At 50.2% G+C, this 16735-nt stretch overlaps 1 protein-coding gene across 5 annotated transcripts in view; it reads left to right on the top strand.

Annotated features, from left to right (window-relative positions):
- The window catches only part of mrtfab (myocardin related transcription factor Ab), a 54625-nt gene that overhangs the window by 27547 nt on the left and 10343 nt on the right, over nt 1-16735 (top strand). For 3 of the 5 annotated variants that reach the window (XM_055890355.1, XM_055890356.1, XM_055890359.1), the window contains 5 exons: nt 13670-13735; nt 15494-15549; nt 15738-15813; nt 16041-16208; nt 16534-16691. In XM_055890355.1, coding sequence (XP_055746330.1) covers nt 13670-13735; nt 15494-15549; nt 15738-15813; nt 16041-16208; nt 16534-16691 — 524 coding nt within the window. Of the gene's footprint in view, nt 1-4458; nt 5658-13669; nt 13736-15493; nt 15550-15737; nt 15814-16040; nt 16209-16533; nt 16692-16735 lie in introns of those variants that run through there. The other 2 variants (XM_055890354.1, XM_055890358.1) reach the window with 2 other exon arrangements.

Here is a 16735-nt window from a genome sequence, read left to right as displayed (position 1 = left end):
GCTCACTGGAGGAGTTGGCTGCCGCAGCTCACTGGAGGAGTTGGCTGCCGCAGCTCACTGGAGGAGTTGGCTGCCGCAGCTCACTGGAGGAGTTGGCTGCCGCAGCTCACTGGAGGAGTTGGCTGCCGCAGCTCACTGGAGGAGTTGGCTGCCGCAGCTCACTGGAGGAGTTGGCTGCCGCAGCTCACTGGAGGAGTTGGCTGCCGCAGCTCACTGGAGGAGTTGGCTGCCGCAGCTCACTGGAGGAGTTGGCTGCCGCAGCTCACTGGAGGAGTTGGCTGCCGCAGCTCACTGGAGGAGTTGGCTGCCGCAGCTCACTGGAGGAGTTGGCTGCCGCAGCTCACTGGAGGAGTTGGCTGCCGCAGCTCACTGGAGGAGTTGGCTGCCGCAGCTCACTGGAGGAGTTGGCTGCCGCAGCTCACTGGAGGAGTTGGCTGCCGCAGCTCACTGGAGGAGTTGGCTGCCGCAGCTCACTGGAGGAGTTGGCTGCCGCAGCTCACTGGAGGAGTTGGCTGCCGCAGCTCACTGGAGGAGTTGGCTGCCGCAGCTCACTGGAGGAGTTGGCTGCCGCAGCTCACTGGAGGAGTTGGCTGCCGCAGCTCACTGGAGGAGTTGGCTGCCGCAGCTCACTGGAGGAGTTGGCTGCCGCAGCTCACTGGAGGAGTTGGCTGCCGCAGCTCACTGGAGGAGTTGGCTGCCGCAGCTCACTGGAGGAGTTGGCTGCCGCAGCTCACTGGAGGAGTTGGCTGCCGCAGCTCACTGGAGGAGTTGGCTGCCGCAGCTCACTGGAGGAGTTGGCTGCCGCAGCTCACTGGAGGAGTTGGCTGCCGCAGCTCACTGGAGGAGTTGGCTGCCGCAGCTCACTGGAGGAGTTGGCTGCCGCAGCTCACTGGAGGAGTTGGCTGCCGCAGCTCACTGGAGGAGTTGGCTGCCGCAGCTCACTGGAGGAGTTGGCTGCCGCAGCTCACTGGAGGAGTTGGCTGCCGCAGCTCACTGGAGGAGTTGGCTGCCGCAGCTCACTGGAGGAGTTGGCTGCCGCAGCTCACTGGAGGAGTTGGCTGCCGCAGCTCACTGGAGGAGTTGGCTGCCGCAGCTCACTGGAGGAGTTGGCTGCCGCAGCTCACTGGAGGAGTTGGCTGCCGCAGCTCACTGGAGGAGTTGGCTGCCGCAGCTCACTGGAGGAGTTGGCTGCCGCAGCTCACTGGAGGAGTTGGCTGCCGCAGCTCACTGGAGGAGTTGGCTGCCGCAGCTCACTGGAGGAGTTGGCTGCCGCAGCTCACTGGAGGAGTTGGCTGCCGCAGCTCACTGGAGGAGTTGGCTGCCGCAGCTCACTGGAGGAGTTGGCTGCCGCAGCTCACTGGAGGAGTTGGCTGCCGCAGCTCACTGGAGGAGTTGGCTGCCGCAGCTCACTGGAGGAGTTGGCTGCCGCAGCTCACTGGAGGAGTTGGCTGCCGCAGCTCACTGGAGGAGTTGGCTGCCGCAGCTCACTGGAGGAGTTGGCTGCCGCAGCTCACTGGAGGAGTTGGCTGCCGCAGCTCACTGGAGGAGTTGGCTGCCGCAGCTCACTGGAGGAGTTGGCTGCCGCAGCTCACTGGAGGAGTTGGCTGCCGCAGCTCACTGGAGGAGTTGGCTGCCGCAGCTCACTGGAGGAGTTGGCTGCCGCAGCTCACTGGAGGAGTTGGCTGCCGCAGCTCACTGGAGGAGTTGGCTGCCGCAGCTCACTGGAGGAGTTGGCTGCCGCAGCTCACTGGAGGAGTTGGCTGCCGCAGCTCACTGGAGGAGTTGGCTGCCGCAGCTCACTGGAGGAGTTGGCTGCCGCAGCTCACTGGAGGAGTTGGCTGCCGCAGCTCACTGGAGGAGTTGGCTGCCGCAGCTCACTGGAGGAGTTGGCTGCCGCAGCTCACTGGAGGAGTTGGCTGCCGCAGCTCACTGGAGGAGTTGGCTGCCGCAGCTCACTGGAGGAGTTGGCTGCCGCAGCTCACTGGAGGAGTTGGCTGCCGCAGCTCACTGGAGGAGTTGGCTGCCGCAGCTCACTGGAGGAGTTGGCTGCCGCAGCTCACTGGAGGAGTTGGCTGCCGCAGCTCACTGGAGGAGTTGGCTGCCGCAGCTCACTGGAGGAGTTGGCTGCCGCAGCTCACTGGAGGAGTTGGCTGCCGCAGCTCACTGGAGGAGTTGGCTGCCGCAGCTCACTGGAGGAGTTGGCTGCCGCAGCTCACTGGAGGAGTTGGCTGCCGCAGCTCACTGGAGGAGTTGGCTGCCGCAGCTCACTGGAGGAGTTGGCTGCCGCAGCTCACTGGAGGAGTTGGCTGCCGCAGCTCACTGGAGGAGTTGGCTGCCGCAGCTCACTGGAGGAGTTGGCTGCCGCAGCTCACTGGAGGAGTTGGCTGCCGCAGCTCACTGGAGGAGTTGGCTGCCGCAGCTCACTGGAGGAGTTGGCTGCCGCAGCTCACTGGAGGAGTTGGCTGCCGCAGCTCACTGGAGGAGTTGGCTGCCGCAGCTCACTGGAGGAGTTGGCTGCCGCAGCTCACTGGAGGAGTTGGCTGCCGCAGCTCACTGGAGGAGTTGGCTGCCGCAGCTCACTGGAGGAGTTGGCTGCCGCAGCTCACTGGAGGAGTTGGCTGCCGCAGCTCACTGGAGGAGTTGGCTGCCGCAGCTCACTGGAGGAGTTGGCTGCCGCAGCTCACTGGAGGAGTTGGCTGCCGCAGCTCACTGGAGGAGTTGGCTGCCGCAGCTCACTGGAGGAGTTGGCTGCCGCAGCTCACTGGAGGAGTTGGCTGCCGCAGCTCACTGGAGGAGTTGGCTGCCGCAGCTCACTGGAGGAGTTGGCTGCCGCAGCTCACTGGAGGAGTTGGCTGCCGCAGCTCACTGGAGGAGTTGGCTGCCGCAGCTCACTGGAGGAGTTGGCTGCCGCAGCTCACTGGAGGAGTTGGCTGCCGCAGCTCACTGGAGGAGTTGGCTGCCGCAGCTCACTGGAGGAGTTGGCTGCCGCAGCTCACTGGAGGAGTTGGCTGCCGCAGCTCACTGGAGGAGTTGGCTGCCGCAGCTCACTGGAGGAGTTGGCTGCCGCAGCTCACTGGAGGAGTTGGCTGCCGCAGCTCACTGGAGGAGTTGGCTGCCGCAGCTCACTGGAGGAGTTGGCTGCCGCAGCTCACTGGAGGAGTTGGCTGCCGCAGCTCACTGGAGGAGTTGGCTGCCGCAGCTCACTGGAGGAGTTGGCTGCCGCAGCTCACTGGAGGAGTTGGCTGCCGCAGCTCACTGGAGGAGTTGGCTGCCGCAGCTCACTGGAGGAGTTGGCTGCCGCAGCTCACTGGAGGAGTTGGCTGCCGCAGCTCACTGGAGGAGTTGGCTGCCGCAGCTCACTGGAGGAGTTGGCTGCCGCAGCTCACTGGAGGAGTTGGCTGCCGCAGCTCACTGGAGGAGTTGGCTGCCGCAGCTCACTGGAGGAGTTGGCTGCCGCAGCTCACTGGAGGAGTTGGCTGCCGCAGCTCACTGGAGGAGTTGGCTGCCGCAGCTCACTGGAGGAGTTGGCTGCCGCAGCTCACTGGAGGAGTTGGCTGCCGCAGCTCACTGGAGGAGTTGGCTGCCGCAGCTCACTGGAGGAGTTGGCTGCCGCAGCTCACTGGAGGAGTTGGCTGCCGCAGCTCACTGGAGGAGTTGGCTGCCGCAGCTCACTGGAGGAGTTGGCTGCCGCAGCTCACTGGAGGAGTTGGCTGCCGCAGCTCACTGGAGGAGTTGGCTGCCGCAGCTCACTGGAGGAGTTGGCTGCCGCAGCTCACTGGAGGAGTTGGCTGCCGCAGCTCACTGGAGGAGTTGGCTGCCGCAGCTCACTGGAGGAGTTGGCTGCCGCAGCTCACTGGAGGAGTTGGCTGCCGCAGCTCACTGGAGGAGTTGGCTGCCGCAGCTCACTGGAGGAGTTGGCTGCCGCAGCTCACTGGAGGAGTTGGCTGCCGCAGCTCACTGGAGGAGTTGGCTGCCGCAGCTCACTGGAGGAGTTGGCTGCCGCAGCTCACTGGAGGAGTTGGCTGCCGCAGCTCACTGGAGGAGTTGGCTGCCGCAGCTCACTGGAGGAGTTGGCTGCCGCAGCTCACTGGAGGAGTTGGCTGCCGCAGCTCACTGGAGGAGTTGGCTGCCGCAGCTCACTGGAGGAGTTGGCTGCCGCAGCTCACTGGAGGAGTTGGCTGCCGCAGCTCACTGGAGGAGTTGGCTGCCGCAGCTCACTGGAGGAGTTGGCTGCCGCAGCTCACTGGAGGAGTTGGCTGCCGCAGCTCACTGGAGGAGTTGGCTGCCGCAGCTCACTGGAGGAGTTGGCTGCCGCAGCTCACTGGAGGAGTTGGCTGCCGCAGCTCACTGGAGGAGTTGGCTGCCGCAGCTCACTGGAGGAGTTGGCTGCCGCAGCTCACTGGAGGAGTTGGCTGCCGCAGCTCACTGGAGGAGTTGGCTGCCGCAGCTCACTGGAGGAGTTGGCTGCCGCAGCTCACTGGAGGAGTTGCATGATGTATTCCATTGCAGTTGTTCTACTCGATAAAGGTTGCAAATCTCCCGAAGAGCCATAGACACTCAGTGTATCAATATGTTCCATCAAAGAATAACAAGTACACTACTGAGAGAAATCTAAAACCGGCTGTACTTTGAGGTCATTGTTATTGCCGTAACTGATTGATAAAGTTTCTTGCATTTAACCATGAATGATGACTTATCAAAACCGTTAACACAATTACCAAGTTTTTCTCTAAATGTGTCTCAAGTATGTCATCAGTATAACATGTGTGGAGTTAAATATTTTTTTGTTTATCAACAAATCCCTTTTCTCTGGGCGGGAGGCTGGGTCTGTAGGTTGAGCTGTGGAGGGGGAAGGTATGTGGGCAGCGATATGAATGAATGGCAACAGCTGAGAACTCTATCACCAACCCCACCGTGTGTGTGTGTGTGTGTGTGTCGTGAGTGAGGAGCTCCTACCAGAGCATTCTCTCACTCTCTCTGGGCTCTCGTCCCTGCTGCTGCCCTCCTTTTTCTCTCCTCCCTCTCTCTTTTTCATCTTTGGCTTTACCCTGTGGATTTCCACCGTCTCATTGGACACCTTAGTAGAGCAACTCTATCGTTCCTAGCTGACTGTCACGACAAGAGAAAACGAGGGAAGGACAGAGAGAAAGAGAAGAAAATAGATTTTCTGACCAGGAAGACGGAAGACGGCAAGTTTTCTTGAGTCAAATCGCATCCCCTCTTTTGATAGAAATTTCAAGCTACTTTTTCTTAATCAACCTTTGACAAGCACAGTCAGAAGTCATCTGGACACGCAATGAATAAGACTAACGTCTTCTCCCTGCCTCGACCTTAGTGAGAGGAAAACCAATACGTTCTTGGATGTCGTCTATTGCAGACGAGACCTCTTTTTAGAGACCCATCGACTGCCTCCCACTCCATATCTTTGGCCACCGCTATATCAGCATCTATTCAAGACTTGAAACGACGACACCTCTATATGAAAATAGATTTTTTTTACAAAGATAATTAATAGCAAGTCTAAATGATCATGCTGGACACCAACCACTTCCTGTCCTTTGAGCTCGCCCCCTTGGACTCTCCTCCAATGGGGGAAGAGCTGGACAAGCAGGACCTGATGGATTATGAGAGACATGCCTATCACAGCCTCAAAGAAGGTGGGTGGGGTTAGAAGACACCCAGTGGAGAGGGGAAATCTGATCTGATTTGTGTTTTAGATGGAGCCTAGCCCTCGATTTTATAATTCACTAGTTTATGGTCTAGCCAGCTTTGGTTTTGATTCTGTATAGTGACAGGACTTCTGTCAAGCTTTTGATATGTCCTCTTCCTGCTCCTTTCTTATTGATGCATTTGATGAACCATAATTAGCTGTTCATTGGTCATTCCTCATGTCTGTTTGTCTGTAAATCCCTGGTTGTATTATGTAATGGTTAAGCTAACGTCCAAATGATGAGCTCACTGGATCATTACCGCGTGCTTTGCAAATAGACGTGTTCCAAAGGCCATGCCAAGTTTTAGGCTGCTGTGTGTGCCTGTGAGTTTATAAGGGAGACTTCTAGGCTGACGTGTGTGCACAGCAGGTGTGGGCGGGGCTGTGCCAGGTCTGGGGCCCTTTGGGGACAGTGGCAGTCAGCAGACATATTTATTAGACCTAATGACACATGAGCACACTGGGATTAGCCCAAGTTGGCCAGCAGTTGGCCAACCTCCCGCTTCTTTTCTCTCTCTGCGTTCGATCTTCTCTCTGCACTTTCTCTCGCTCTCCAGAGTTGGGATTTGTCCCAATATTCTAATAAATAGCCCTACTTCCTATATGACCGCTGCAGATCCAGAGGGATCTCGTTGGTGAAGGTTATATGGTGGAAGTTGTAACTGTCTGTTGCTTTCAGTGGTCATGAAGACATGGAAAGATGTGGGCTAGTATTTGGATCGATATGTAGGTCTGAACTGAAGGGTACTGTTATGTCTTTGCCATTTTGTCACCAAAATCTAAGTTTAGACTTTTCTAACATATACTGCACAAATCTTTGTAAGAAAAGCGGAGATAAAATGAAAGCTTAATCGTGTGAAGTTGTATGATTTTATTTACAGCATTTATTACTAAGGCATAACAATATTTGATCAAATGTGTCCGGACTGGGCTTAATGGGTTCCAAATGTACCTTTTTAAGCCCATGGGTGTTCCAAACAATAATAAATTAAATAATACATTTGAATGAATTTCAAAACGTACAAACTGACATTTCTTATGTCAAATTATATTAATATCCCCAAAAGTTATTAATATAATCTGATAATTTCTATTCATCGTGAAAGTAGCACTCATAACGATCGGGGTGGGGTGGTCCAATCATATATTTTGTTCTTGCCAACCAGTACACACCTGATTTTAAACTAATCATACTTCAATCAAGACATGATTAGTTGAACCAGGTGTGTTGTTGCTGGGTTAGAACAAAACAACTGCAGCCATTCTGTTGATATGACGCCTTGCACAAATAACATAACACAACTTTGAACCAATTATCTGAAAGCTGATTCACATTTTGCTGTACTGCTATTCTTCTTAATTTGTTAATTAGTTCATCATGTTCATTGACTATTAGGGATATCAACACACTATCCTATGTGTTTCAAAGCATACTGAGCTGAATTGGAACAACAGTGATTTATGGTGAAATAGACCAACTAGCCAAATCTACTCGTAAAATATTTGGAAACCAATGGTTTTGGGGTGTAAATATTCACTGTAGACTCCAATATTATGCAAAGTTAGTATTGATTATATTGACCACTATTTATTTCCATTTCCATTCTATATAGAGGGAGGGCTTTTTGTGCTTCTTCACCCTATAAGCCCACCTGAGATTAATCAAAACACATTTTATTGGTCACATACACATGGTTTGCAGATGTTAATGCGAGTGTAATGCTTGTGCTTCTAGTTATATCTAATGAGTAATCTAACAATTTTACAATAACTACCTTATACACACAAGTGTAAATGAATGAATAAGAATATGTACATATAAATATATGGATGAGCGATGGCTGAAAGGCAAGATGCAGTAGATGGCATAGAGTACATTATATACATATGAGATGAGTAATGTAGGGTATGTAAACATTATATAAAGTGGCATTGTTTAAAGTGACTAGTGATACATTTATTACATCCAATTTTTAATTATTAAGTGGCTAGAGATTTGAGTCAGTATGTTGGCAGCAGCCACTCAATGTTAGTGATGGCTGTTTAACAGTCTGATGGCCTTGAAACAGAAGCTGTTTTTCAGTCTCTCGGTCCCTGCTTTGATGCACCTGTACTGACCTTGCCTTCTGGATGATAGTGGGGTGAACAGGCAGTGGCTCGGGTGGTTGTAGTCCTTGATGATCTTTATGGCCTTCCTGTGACATCGGGTGGGGTAGGTGTCCTGGAGGGCAGGCAGTTTGCCCCCAGTGATGCATTGTGCAGACCTCACTACCCTCTGGAGAGCCTTACGGTTGTGGGCGGAGCAGTTGTCATACCAGGCGGTGATACAGCCCAACAGGATGCTCTCGATTTTGCATCTGTAAAAGTTTGTGTTTTTGATGACAAGCCAAATTTCTTCAGCTTCCTGAGGTTGAAGAGGCGCTGTTGCGCATTCATCAGGCTGTCTGTGTGGGTGGACCGTTTTAGTTTGTCCGTGATGTGTACGCCGAGGAACTTAAATCTCTCCCCCTGCTCCAAGGCTGTCCCATCAATGTGGATAGGGAGGTGCTCCCTCTGCTGTTTCCTGAAGTCCACAATCATCTCCTTTGTTTTGTTGACATTGAGGTTATTTTCCTGACACCACACTCCGAGGGCCCTCACCTCCTCCCTGTAGGCCGTCTCGTCGTTGTTGGTAATCAAGCCTACCACTGTAGTGTCGTCTGCAAACTTGATGATTGAGTTGGAGGCGTGCATGGCCACGCAGTCATGGGTGAACAGGGAGTACAGGAGGGGGCTGAGAACGCACCCTTGTGGGGCCCCAGTGTTGAGGATCAGCGGGGTGGAGATGTCTTTTCCTACCCTCACCACCTGGGGGCGGCCCGTCAAAGTCCAGGACTCAGTTGCTCAGGGCGGGGTCGAGACCCAGGGTCTCGAGCTTAATGACGAGTTTGGAGGGTACTATGGCGTTAAATGCTGAGCTGTCCAGATGGGTTAGGGCAGTGTGGTTGCGATTGCATCGTCTGTGGACCTATTGGGGCGGGAAGCAAATTGGAGTGGGTCTAGGGTGTCAGGTAGGGTGGAGGTGATATGATCCTTGACTAGTCTCTCAAAGCACTTCATGATGGCGGACGTGAGTGCTACGGGATGATAGTCATTTAGCTCAGTTACCTTTCTTGGGAACAGGAACAAAAATGTCAATTTGACTTATCTAAAACAATGCAAGGCTCATTTAACAGTAAAACAAGAAAAAAAATCATAAATATGTAAGCTGTGAATGTCTGTAATCTATCTATCTTCTAGTTCACCAAGTTATGTTGCTACTGTTTGACTGTGACAAGCAGGCATGACTGCTAGCATGAAAAATCCATATTTTTAAAATGGCAATTAATAGTCATATGCTATCGTGTGCATATCAGCACATTAGTCTCTTAATTTTATTATTATAATTATTTTATTATCACTTATCTGAGAAGGTACTAAAAATATTGAAAATGTGTTTATCTGAGGGTCGCCTCAACACCAATGTTCTTTTGCAGCTTTGAACTTACACAACTGTCAACTGAATAATAAAAACATTTGATTGGCTTAGAATAAAAACTCCGATAGTGTTTCTGATCTCTTGGTCTGTGGATAGAAATAGTGCAGAGGGAGGCTTGGAGTGGGTGGCAAGGCAATGACGAGAGAGAGTGCGAAAGAGAGAGAATGAGGTAAGGTTACAGTGAGATACTAAATGTGAAGTTCCCCAGGGAAAGAGGAAGAGAAAAATAATTGAGAATGACCTGCCTCAGGGAGCCTGTGAAAGAAAGAAAGAAGCAAGTTTAGGAGAGAGGGTAAAGGGGGAGAGATGTGAGGAAGTGATAGATCTATTCTGGGAGAGAGAATCACTATCTCTTCTCTTTACTTCCTGTGGGTGCCAAGTGGTGTGGCATGCCCTGGGCTGGCACGTTCCACATGTTTGTGTTATTGTGTGTGTGTGTGTGCGCTTGTCTCTGCAGTCACGTGAGTCAAGTGTATGTGTGTAACAGTGTGTTTATGTTACATACACGTGAGTCTCAGGTGCGTTTGTGTGTGTGTGTCAGCGAGAGCAGAGAGAGAAATGAATACCGTTGCTTACAGCAGGGACTCAGAATCCCTGATATGCTGTGAGATGGAAGGCCAGACTCAGAACAGGTCTGTGCCCAAAAAATTCGAGCTTCTACTTCTAAAAAAAAAAAAAAAAAAAAAGAAGAAAATTCACCTTACAAGAAACAAATCTCTCACCGTTGCCACTTGTTAAAGACCACCTTCAGCCCCCAGCTGTGCCCTGGACACCATATGTGAATTGATTGCCCCCCCATCTATCTTCAGAGTTTGTACTGCTAGGTGACCTAAACTGGGACATGCTTAACACCCCGGCCATCCTATAATCTAAGCTAGATGCCCTCAATCTCACACAGATTATCAAGGACCTACCAGGTACAACCCTAAATCCGTCACCATGGGCACCCTCTTAGATATCAACCGCTTAGATATACAACCCTCTTAGATATACACCTCTGCTGTCTTCAACCAGGATCTCAGCGATCACTGCCTCATTGCCTGCATGTGTAATTGGTTCGCGGTCAAATGACCACCCCTCATCATTGTCAAATGCTCCCTAAAACACTTCTGCGAGCAGGCCTTTCTAATCGACCTGGCCCGGGTATCCTGGAAGGATATTGACCTCATCCCGTCAGGAGAGGATGCCTGGTTGCTCTTTAAAAGTGCTTTCCTCACCATCTTAAATAAGCATGGCCCATTCAAAAAATGTAGAACTAAGAACAGATATAGCCCTTGGTTCACCCCAGACTTGACTGTCCTTGACCAGCATCGAATAGCCCCCGCGATATGCAACTTTTCAGGGAAGTCAGGAACCAATATACCCAGTCAGTTAGGAAAGCTAAGGCTAGCTTTTTTGAACACTAATTCTAAAAAGTTTTGGGACACTGTAAAGTACATGGAGAATAAGAGCACCTCCTCCCAGCTGCCCACAGCACTGAGGCTAGGAAACACCGTCACCACCGATAAATCTATGATAATCGATCATTTCACCTGGCTACCCCTACCCCGGGCCAACAATCCCCTACAGCAACTTGCTCAAGCCCCCCCCCTGCTTTTCCTTCACCAAAATCCAGACAGCTGATGTTCTGAAAGAGCTGCAAAATCTGGATCCCTACAAATCAGTTGGGCTAGACAATCTGAACCCTCTCTTTCTAAAATTATCCACCGAAATTGTTGCAATCCCTATTACTAGCTTGTTCAACCTTTCTTTCGTATCGTCTGAGATGCCCAAAGATTGGAAAGCTGCCGCGGTCATCCCCCTCTTCAAAGGGGGAGACACTGTTAGACCTATATCCATCCTGCCCTTCTAAAATCTTCGAAAGCCAAGTTAACAAACAGATCACCAACCATTTCGAATCCCACCGTACCTTCTCAGCTATGCAATCTGGTTTCCGAGCTTGTCATGGGTGCACCTCAGCCACGCTCAAGGTCCTAAACGATGTCATAACCGCCATCGATTAAAAGACAGAACTGTGCAGCCGTCTTCATCGACCTGGCCAAGGCTTTCGACTCTGTCAATCACCGCATTCTTATTGGCAGACTCCATAGCCTTGGCTTCTCAAATGACTGCCTCGCCTGGTTCACCAACTACTTCTCAGATAGAGTTCAGTGTGTCAAATCGGAGGGCCTGTTGTCCGGACCTCTGGTAGTCTCGATGGGGGTGCAACAGGGTTCAATTCTCGGGCCGACTCTTTTCTCTGTATAATATATCAATGATGTCGCTCTTGCTGCTGGTGGTTCTCTGATCCACCTCTACGCAGACACCATTCTGTATACATCTGGCCCTTTTTTGGCCACTGTGTTAACAAACCTCCAAACGAGCTTCAGTGCCATACAACACTCCTTCCGTGGCCTCCAACTGCTTTTAAATGCTAGTAAAACTAAATGCATGCTTTTCAACCGATTGCTGCCCGCACCCGCCTGCGCGACTGGCATCACTACTCTGGATGGTTCTGATTTAGAATAGGTGGACAACTACAAATACCTAGGTGTCTGGTTAGACTATAAACTCTCCTTCCAGACTCACATTAAGCATCTCCAATCTAAAATTAAATCTAGAATCGGCTTCCTATTTTGCAAACAAAGCCTCCTTCACTCATGCTGCCAAACATACCCTCGTAAAACTGACTATCCTACCGATCCTTGACTTCGGTCATGTCATTTACAAAATAGCCTCCAACACTCTACTCAGCAAACTGGATGTAGTCTATCATAGTGCCATCCGTTTTGTCACCAAAGCCCCATATACTACCCACCACTGCGACTTGTATGCTCTCGTTGGCTGGCCCTCACTACATATACATCGCCAAACCCACTGGCTCCAGGTCATCTAAGTCTTTGCTAGGTTAAGCACCGCCTTACCTCAGCTCACTGGTCACCATAGCAACACGCACCCGTAGCACACGCTCCAGCAGGTATATATCACTGGTCACCCCCAAAGCCAACACTTCCTTTGGCCGCCTTTCCTTCCAGTTCTCTACTGCCAATGACTGGAACGAATTGCAGAAATCACTGAAGCTGGAGTCCTATATTTCCCTCTCTAACTTTAAGCATCAGCTGTCAGAGCAGCTTACTGATCATTGTACCTTTACACAGCCAATCTGTAAATGGCATACCCAACTACTTCATCCCCATATTGTTATTTATCCTCTTGCTCTTTTGCACCCCAGTATCTCTACTTGCACATCATCATCTGCACGTCTAGCACTCCAGTGTTAATGCTAAATTGTCATTCTTTCGCTTCTATGGCCTATTTATTGCCTTACCATCCTACTCTTCTACATTTGCACACACTGTATATAGATTTTTTGTATTGTCATTGACTATATGTTTGTTTATGTGTAACTCTGTTGTTTTTGTCGCTTTGCTTTATCTTGGCCAGGTCGCAGTTGTAAATGAGAACTTTTTCTCAACTGGCCTACCTGGTTAAATGAAGGTGAAATAAAAAAGAACAGCTGACTAGACTCAGACTCCCTGGCACTTCTGATGTCATGGTATCAGCCCTCCCTAACAGGTGCTCCTGCCCTTAAAGCACCAGGCGAGAGAGAAAGACACACACACATATATGCTCTGCATGTGGCCGCTCCAGAGACTAGCCTACTACATAGAGACGGGAACTGATGACAAACAAATAGTCCACTCCTAGAAATGCAGCAGTGGCTTGGTACTCTCCTGAGTGCATACAATAATTAAACCGGGGGTGAGTTTCCCAGAAAGCCTGGTTAACAAAAAGGTCAAACACAGCCATTTAGGTGGTCAGTTGTTCTGATTGGAAGACTGATAAGGGTCTACTTCCTTTAATTGTTGCAAGATTTGCAGTACATAATAGTTTGTACTGCAAATCTTTCAACAATTAAAGGAAGTAGACCATAGCTGGCTTGATAATACAGGGTACTGTGAGGAGTGAATGAATAGGTCAACCTAAGTGGTTAAACAGTGAGAAAACAGTCTGCTGACAAGACTGACTGTATCTCGGAGTCATTACGTAAGAGATGTTTCCTGCTTTGAAATAACGATGTGTCAGGCGTACATGCAACAAGGAGTCTGTCCCAAACACACATTCTTCTGTGTTTTTATAAGCTCACTTTGGGTTTAGAAACAGGAAGTGTGTAATAATGTCACTACTCCGCCCTCCTTTGCAACAGAGAAAAAAAATAAAAAAAGAGCGAGGGAGGAAGTAAAAAAAGAGCGAGGATTCTGTCCATTGAGTCCTGCTCTATCTGTCTGCTCCTGTGTTTGTTGACATCAGGAGACCCTCTCTGCCCTGCAGACGGATTCTTCAGTGTAGGATGGCAGTCTGGACCTGAAACTCTTGTTTTGAAGAGGTTGTTGTTGTTGTTGTTGTTTCCATGCTGGCAGTTGCTGACTCTCCTCTACCTCTCTCTCACTGTCCTCATGCAGTCCTCCAGCTCAAACTACAGCAGCGACGCACCCGGGAGGAACTGGTCAGCCAAGGGATCATGCCACGTAAGTAGTGCCCAAACTCTCTATCCTTATCTCTATTGTCTAGAGCAGCAATTATAATAGAATATCACTCTCTGCATGCTTGACCAGCACAGGTTCTGTTCCGGTTCCATTGGACAGACAGGCCTGTTGTGTTGTGTTAGCGTTGTAATTTGTGTCGTGTTTTGCGTTGTTGTGTTATCAAGTGGGCCAGCCAGCTTCCCCTTCTGTGTCCACTTCCTGTTCTGTGCTCTGTTCAGTAGCTGAAGAGACTCAGTGTTCAGCTGTAGGAAGGAGGAAGTGCATGGGCTATCTCTCGGTTCTTACTGGAGAGAGAAACTGACTAACTCCCTAACCTGCACCCTTCAGAAGGACCCTAACAAGGACACAATTGTCACTGTCAGTGACAGCGTTGTGACACTGACTCTCCTTGACAAGTGCACTCAGTCTGCACCCGGGTTGGGGTCTGTTCGATTTTCAATTCAGGATTTGCTTCTGTTATGACCTAGCCTGATACAAGACCATCCTGACCGCGCGTCACTCTTGTTTCGCTTCACTTCAACAGAATGTAAGCTTGCGAGAGCTCCGGATGGTTGTGCTAGGCTAGTTACGATGGGTCACAACTCGGGTGCAAAGTGGCTAACCTGGCCCTAAGATGGGCCTCTCCTCTGTGCTCCCACTCTTATTACACAACAACAACAGGCCAGGGGAACTGTGTTTCTACACAGTTACCCTGCACAGACAAACATACATACAGGACTTTATTCCAGATTAGTCCAGATTACTGAGGATCAGGTTGTCTTCCTGCGGGGGAGGCGGGGGAGGCATTACAACCCAACCTCACTTGTTATGAATATGGCCCAAGGCTATAGCAGAATACAGGGCCTTGACGGTAAAACCGTTGTCAGTTGACGGTAGTGCTCATGTCATGGATTTACAGTCACAGTACAGTCGGATATATAAATAAGAGTGAATTACAGAGTATACAGGATCCACCATGATCCATTTGCATGTATTTGGAGACAAATGTTGACTTGATATGAGTGGTTAGGCCAATATTTAGGCCTGCTAGTCTCTGACCCCATCCTCCCGGTTGACCTCCTAACCTCTGGCTTGACCCCTTCCTGTAAGCCAGCATTACGTCCCACAATGGACACACACACACACACAGGTGATGTGATGAGGAAATCTCCAGTGTCCCTCCATCATCCTCTTCAACTTTCCACTGTGTGTGTCTTGTACTTGTTTTGGTGTGTATGTTTGTGTGCTTACGTGTAAGTCCACATTTGTGTTTTGATGGGGGCTGCTGGGGTGAGATGCTTAGTCACACACACACACAACACACGGACAGGGACATGCTGAGGACCAATACATTTGAAGAGTGATGGATGTAGAAAGTCCCCCTCTCAGAAAGTTGTTCCATCACTCCTCTCTCTCTCATCTGTCCTCCCCTCCTTAAAGATCCTGTCTGGTCTGTAATTCAGATCTTTATTCGATTGTTCTCAGGCGTAGACCTCTCTCATACTATAGCAGGCTGTTCCTCCTTCACTGTTCTGCTGAAACGGGTCACGCACCAGTCAATACAAAAACATACGGTTCTATTTTCTCTTACTGTTTGGTGTATATAACTCCTTTGACCTTTTCATATAGAGTTCTGCTTTCAGCGTGTGTTCTCACACTGGCAATCTCCAGTGGTGGTGAAGAGCTCACAGCATAGTCTGTACTCCTTTGTTCATTCTCTCTTCCTTCGTCGTTTCTCCCTCGTTCCCTCACTGTCCACAGCACTGAAGAGTCCGGCAGCCTTCCACGAGCAGCGGAGGAGTCTGGAGAGAGCCAGGGTGAGTCTCTCCACGTCGGTCTTTCTTTCTGTAGTTCAATATGTGCAGTCTTTGTTGAACTGCGTCCTCTCTCTGAGACAACACTCATCGCTCTCTCTCCTTTTCCACCCTTCTCCTCTCCCATACTTCTTTCATCTCTCCCTTTCTTCGCACTCTCTCTTCTCCCACCCTCCTCTCCTCCCTTCCAGACTGAGGACTATCTGAAGAGGAAGATCAGGAGTCGTCCTGAGCGCTCAGAGCTGGTTAGGATGCACATACTGGAGGGTGAGTCATAGCGCCCCCTCTCTGATCACCACAAAACTACACCACAGGACTACACCCTCACACTACTTCTCGACGTGATTACATTGAGCCAACTATACCACGTCTGTTTGTGCTGCTCTATATACATAAGTATGTTTAGTTATGCACTTCTTTGAGGACTTTGTGTACTTAATTGAGTGGTGTCTGGACATCCTTGTGAAACCGTGTGTGTATTTCTCTTCACACAGAGACGTCAGCAGAGCCGTCTCTGCAGGCCAAGCAGCTGCAGCTGAAGAGGGCCAGGCTGGCTGATGACCTCAATGATAAGATCTCTCACAGACCTGGTCCTATAGAGCTCATCCACAAGAACATCCTGCCTGTAGACCTGGACTGTCCTCTGCAACACTCACTACTGGGTATGGACACACACTGTCTACTGCAATACACACACAGTTCAAATGTTCCTCAAAATGTTATCATTGCAATATCACAATGTCACAGTACTGAACTGGTGTCAGGATATTGTTATTGCTAAATCCTCATGGTGGAGACTGTGAGACCATCATTAGTCATTCTGGTTTGGCAATCGCCTCTTGGTGTATTGCCAATTACTAATCTCATAGTTTGAAATATAGATGTTTGTTGTAGTGATACTGAACCTCACAACTTATCAACTAGTTTTTGTAGAAGATCATTTGTTTGGTGAAATAGAGGTTTAATAAATCTCTCTATCACACACAGATTCTCCAAAGGGTGCAGGAGAGTCCTCATTGGACGAGGACAGCAGTGATGCGTTTTCTCCGGACACTCTAGCCAATCACGACTCTCCACTGGGTCCTGTCTCCCAGCTGTCCCCCTCTGACATGCTCACTCAGAACGGGGACATGTCCCCCTCACAGGTACAGATCATTCTAAAAATGTTTTTTATTTTTGTACAGTACTT

This window comes from Salvelinus fontinalis, chromosome 30 (genome assembly GCF_029448725.1).
Source record: "Salvelinus fontinalis isolate EN_2023a chromosome 30, ASM2944872v1, whole genome shotgun sequence".
Taxonomy (NCBI): Eukaryota; Metazoa; Chordata; class Actinopteri; order Salmoniformes; family Salmonidae; genus Salvelinus; species Salvelinus fontinalis.
The sequence above is the reverse complement of the archived record's forward strand: the minus strand, read 5'-3'. Positions and strand labels throughout refer to the sequence as shown.